Source organism: Erpetoichthys calabaricus, chromosome 3 (genome assembly GCF_900747795.2).
Source record: "Erpetoichthys calabaricus chromosome 3, fErpCal1.3, whole genome shotgun sequence".
Lineage (NCBI taxonomy): Eukaryota > Metazoa > Chordata > Cladistia > Polypteriformes > Polypteridae > Erpetoichthys > Erpetoichthys calabaricus.
In genome coordinates this window covers 99,141,633-99,147,632 of record NC_041396.2, presented here as the reverse complement: position 1 = coordinate 99,147,632, position 6,000 = coordinate 99,141,633, and the positions used below count along the sequence as shown (strand labels likewise).

Genomic DNA, 6,000 nt, shown 5'->3' with positions numbered 1-6,000 from the left:
GAAATAATGGAAGCTCAGATGATTTGTTCCACAACCCAAAACTATTCATATAAAAATGATTAATACAAAATATAAAGTAAAAATACATAAAACAAATTAACCTGCACTTTACCTTTGAAAAGAATCATGGCTGGTGTGAGTGAGTTTCTAAACTCTTGTGGGATTCCACCCAAAGGGACGACACGCGGAAGAGCGTCCCAAAGCAATCGCAGTGTCCCAGCACTGTAGCAGTTCGCCATAAAAGCAAATCCGAAAAGATCACGGACATGCTATAAGCGCCTGCCGTCGATGGGTGATAAATGGAACAAGGAACATTATAAATGCGCAGGGCACAGTACTACTTGGCCACGACCCTGCCTGACTGCTGTTTCTGTATATCGGAGAGTGGCAGATCCCGCTACAATAAATAACCACGCTGTTGCTGTTTCAAGCTGAATAAAGCTGGTGTTGCTAAAGTACTGAGACTCAGCTTCGTGTTTTGGGGTGCAAGACGGGGACTCGCGCACACGCACGCACACAGTCACAATGCTGTAGTAAACAGTATACGCTTGTACGGATGTTGACTATATGAGTGAAGCACGCCGACTCAGATGGAGAATAGGAGACGATTGCCCACAATCCCACAGCGAGAGAGAGAGAGAGAGAGAGAGAGAAGAACCATCAGCTCAGTTGTGATCACATGACGCTCAGCAGACAAAGCATATACATACTACTCGTATTGCAAGACCTCGCTCGTTTATCAAGTCAAAACTTATTAAAAATTTTAGCTCGTCTTGCAAAAAACTCGTAAACCAAGTTACTCACAAACTGAGGTTCCAATGTATGTATATATATATATATATATATATATCTATATATATATATATATCTATCATTGCACTCACAGATTTCCATTCTTGAAGCACACAACATTAGTCGTGCTATGATGTGGCAGGGTGAGACTGGCTCATTCCATTGTTTGAAGTTGTGGCTCTGGGTGCAGCTGGAATGTCTTTTTTGTTTCTAACTTCCGTGCAGATGTTTTGCACATTTTTCTTCCAAGAAGAAGATAGAAACATCTTGCAAACAGTAATAAATCTTGTGTTATTATTAATATTATTATTTCACAGTCTCCCATGTTTTTTTCTTTCTATCCCTCCTTTAAGTCCGTTTTTGATGCTGGCTTCAGAAAATGGCTGATTAAATATTGGCCATGCAGCACAGCACACAGGTTGAAGTACTCATAACAGTGCCTTTATCGCTTACAGTATACATGCATGAAACTTTTTTTTTTTAATGTGTATTTTTTTAATGTTCTGAATATGGCTGCTACTGGTCTGTGATGCCACGCTGACCTTGCAAAGCATCATGCAACATTAAGAAAAAATGTTCATCTAAGCCAGCTACAAGGCAAATTTCTAGGAAAATATTCAGCGAACAAGTTGACTGGTCAACACAGCATATTCACTGTGAAAAACACTGACAAATTTTGCCAAAACTGAATTGCTATGTTAGACATGGGAGAAAGCAGCTATTATTGTTTTCTTAATGAGAGGACCCTTCTCAGATTTAATAAATTAGTCTGGGAAAATCAGGGTAATCCCAATAAGACTTAAGCAGTAGATATGTGTGTAAGGTACCACATCAGAAAAGTCGTCAGTGCCTGACATAGAAACAGCCATATGATTTATTGTGACCATTAATAAGTCAAGGCAATAGTGATGTTTAAGAAGACAACCAGCTGTCAATGTCAGGAGGTGGAGGTGTGAATTTAAATGGCAATTTAGCCTTTACTTCAATCTCTGAGAGGAGAGTTTGAAAAGCTTTTCCATATGAGCTTTTAACTGAAAAATGAAATATGACAAAAGGGAATCCTGTGGCATATGCTGTACCAGTGGAATTAAAAGCAACTGTGAGAATAACTGAAAGCCTAATAAAAAAAGAATAAGAAAAATAACTAAAAGACAAATATTGTGATACTTGTACTACTGGAACTATATTGTACATTTCAGTTGCATCCTCTTCTTTGTCCATGGTCATGAAATTTGGATGATGACCAAAATATATAATTTCAAGTGAACTTAACACAGTTCCTCCACAGAAAGGTTATGTTCACCCTCTTTAACAGAGTGAAAAGTTTGGCAAACCAGGGGTCTCATGTATAACATCGTGCGTAGAACTCACACTATAACATGGCGTAAGCACAAAAGCGGAAATGTTCGTATGCACAAAAAAATCCAGATGCATAAACGCCAATTTCCATGTTCTTCCACTACATAAATCTCGGTCAGCGTGAAAAGTAACGCACGTGCACGCGGCTGCTGTCCCGCCCCATCTCCTCCCAGAATTACGCCTCTTTGAATATGCAAATCAATATAAATAGCCATTAAGCACAGCGTTCTGTGAAAAGACAATGGTAAAAGCACGAGGGAAAATAGAAGAGGCAAGGAAAAATGTATTTGTTGGTTTAACAGTGGTATAAACAACAAAATGAAGTTGATCAAGTGACATAGAGTGTCGGAGTAACTCGAAAGCTCAAGTTCACAAAGTCGCACAGTGCCCAAAATAAAAAAAGAAGTTGTCAGATATCAAAGTTGCTGTGAAAAGGCGAGTCGTAGCCCACCGTCTGAGTGTCATATGAAAGCTTATTAGGGTACAGAGGAAAAAAAAAAGGCACACAGTGGGGAAAAAAGCACGAAATGTCAACTTTAATCTTGAAATTTCCACTTTAATCACGTAGTTTATATTTTGTCATTAAAGTAGAACATCATAAACTTCATCTTAAAATCGTTTAATTTACTAGTTTTTCAAATCCCATCGTAACTAAAGTAGCATGTTAAATGCTTTGTTTTGTATTTGATCTTCTATATAAATATTCTGAGTGGTGCAGTGAGAGTAATATGGAAAAAGATGATCCACTGTGGCAACCCCTAACAGGAGCAGCTGAAAGAAGAAATAGAAGGTGCAGTGAAAGTAACAACGCTAAAGCAGCTATGGTATTTGGAATGCTTTGGCCATTCCCTGGACCATTATATTGTTACAGGTTAATTACAATCAGATGCCTTAAACTAATAAACAATATACAGTTAGTTTCAGTGTATATGATAAAGCCGCATCAGGGATGTGGATCTAAAAAAGAAAGGGTAACCACACAGGAACAGTAGCACTGTTTGACGCTGGGTGCCGCCAGATTGCAAAACCGAGCGGAGAACTTGCGTACGCCAGGGTTGGAGCTACCGTGAAAATGTGCGTGGCTTTACGCCAAGTTTAGGTTTTATACATCGCAATTTGAGCGTGGAAACGTTCGTATGCAACATTGTTGTGGGTACGCACCATTTATACATGAGGCCCCTGGAAAGAAAGTGGAGTTACTGCTGATCTGAACTGAGAGGTGAGGTGATATGACCAGGTATTCTTACATGATGAATTGAAGGCAATTTCTTGAGAAAATGAAATCTGATCTGCACCTCACTTAGTTGCAATTCTAACATAGCCCTCACCAGGACAAGAAGCACTGTAAAAGTAAGGAGTGAATGCAAATGTATAACACATTTTAATTTACCTTCCGTATCATGGAGAACCATTATGCTGTCTCTGTGAGTATGGCCAAAGAATTGACCAACAATAATACTACTGTAATTACGAAATATTTCCACAAGCTTTTCATTGAAGTTCTCTCTCATTGCAGTGGTATTTATTGTAAAGGGCAAGTATCCAACAGGAACATGAGCAATGATATATACCTATAAGAGAGCACACATAAAGAATATAAAGTCAGAATGAATGAAGTGGTGTATTTCAAACAATCACTCACTATAAACTATATAAACACACAAAATACAAAGTCAGATAATAGAACACAGAAAATCGGAAATTACTAGCTAAGGTCACATGTCTTAAATATGCTTCTTCTCATACAGCAAAATTTTTTTTTTTAAATTCTTGAATTTAACTTTCACCTAGCAATGACACACTTGTCTAATTACAATACAATTACTACACAGGTGCACAATTTTCCACAAGAAACACAATTATTTTTTAATAAATTTTCTTTTACCTGTCTTGCACCTAATTTTTTTTACCTGTCATGTGTTTATATATATCCAGGGGAATGATATTTTGTGCCACTGTATGTTGCAATATTATGTATGGATGCTATGACAACAAAGCCACTTGATTTGACTTAATCATTGAATTTTTATATCTTATATCTGGACGGGAGGCTGCTAGTAGGCAGACAGGCATCCCGGCCCCGAGAGGAGAAAACCCAGAAAGAAGGACCAGAAGGGGTGTATAGACAGCCCACTGAAGAATGAAGATGTCACTGGGGGCCTTTTCCTCCCCCAGCTTGCTACACGGCGGAAGCCCCTAACCCCCAAACACAGAGTCCCGGGTTCAAATACCGGTGTGTTTACTACACCACAATACTCAAAAGTCACACAAAGCACAGATTTCTCTCTCTTTCTAACAATATTCTCTCTCACCACCACACTTCCCGCCTCCAGTGGGAGTGTTGCTTCTCTTTTTCCCAGCTCCAACTCCTCTGGATAAGGGAGTGCAGTCCCTTTTATTACGGACCCGGGAGTACTTCCGGTGCCAGGGCTATTGCTTGATGGGATTACTTCCGGGTCACATGCATGCCCTTTATAACAGGGAGCTTGTCTCTTTGCAGTGCTGTGGCACCCAGTGACTCCAGCAGGACTGATCTGCTGGACTACATCTCCCAGTATGCCATGTCCCACTTGGGACAGATATCTGGGGCTGCTGCCCTCTAGCGTGCTCTCGGTCTTCATTCTTCAGTGGGCTGTCCGTGCACCCCTTCTGGTTCTTCTTTCTGGGTTTAATTCGCTTCTCCTCCCAGGCCGGGATGCCTGTCTACCTACTAGGAGCCTCCCGTCCGGGTAAGGTATCATCCCCTCTTCTGGCTTGGATGTCTGTACAGCCCATGGAGCATCTACAGTCTAAATTATTCCAATTAAAAGTGGTTTCAATAAAGCATGGGTAAGGAAAGTATTGAGTTAGTAACACTTTAAATTCAAACACTATTTAAAAGTAAACACATTCAACAATGTACATTAAAATGTTCAGGGTAGTATCCTTGTTATATCCTTGTGTTATAACCCTTGCTTACTTAACAGGATCTTCATCCATCCCCTTCATTTATCTTAACTAATTCCACCTGACCTGTGTCCAAATGTTGTGCTATGCTCCCTATTTGTGTTTTTTGTAGCAATATACAGTACAATGTAAAGGAAAAGTTCAATATATACAAAACACATGCAAAATATGTCCTCTTTGAAGGGGAAAGGCTTTGATTTCAAAAAACATGCCTATCCCATTCTTGAAATATGTTTATGACAACAGCATGAATATTGGAAGCAATTAATTCTATTACAGATTATTGGCACTATGTTTCCTGAGGGAAGGATGTGTTTGCTTCTTTGTTCACATTGGCCGCTGTAAGTGGAGTTTCCATGTAAACATACGTTAATATTACAGAAGCCACTGTACAATCAGAAGAGCTAGAATAGCTTATCACAAAGTAAAGCACATGTCTCTAGCTGTTTAACACAACATTGACTATCAGCTAAAACTCATTAATAAATGGAGTGGTCACATTGGAACATTGACAGCTTTTGAGTATATGGGATACACTTGAGAACCCTCAGACAAGCGCTGGAGAACATGCAGACTATATAGTCACTTGGAGCTTTGAGGCTTTAGCATTAAGTCGTGTGTTACTGCAGGCAACACCATTAATAACCAAACATACTCTAATAGACTTTTTTAAAAATTGAAAAAAATGTCACTAAAGCTACATAACTAATGATGGCTGGAAAATCAAGCCCATCACTGACACATTTAGCAGCTTCATATTATAAAGTGAGCATTTCACTAATCTCATGTAAGTCTAATTTTTCCAGAACGAATAAGAGAAATGCCACTCTGTAAAGCAAAGACAAACGCATTTCCAGTCATTGGTTGTCTTGAGCCTCTTCTCAATTCAAAATCTGTTTTTTC

The 6,000-nt window shown here is 39.2% G+C and overlaps 1 protein-coding gene across 1 annotated transcript in view; it reads right to left on the bottom strand.

Moving 5' to 3' along the window:
• The window catches only part of smpdl3a (sphingomyelin phosphodiesterase acid like 3A), a 63,059-nt gene that overhangs the window by 7,687 nt on the left and 49,372 nt on the right, over window positions 1–6,000 (bottom strand). Inside the window, exon 6 of the mRNA XM_028797236.2 lies at window positions 3,542–3,722. Coding sequence (XP_028653069.1) covers window positions 3,542–3,722 — 181 coding nt within the window. The remainder of the gene's footprint in view (window positions 1–3,541; window positions 3,723–6,000) is intronic.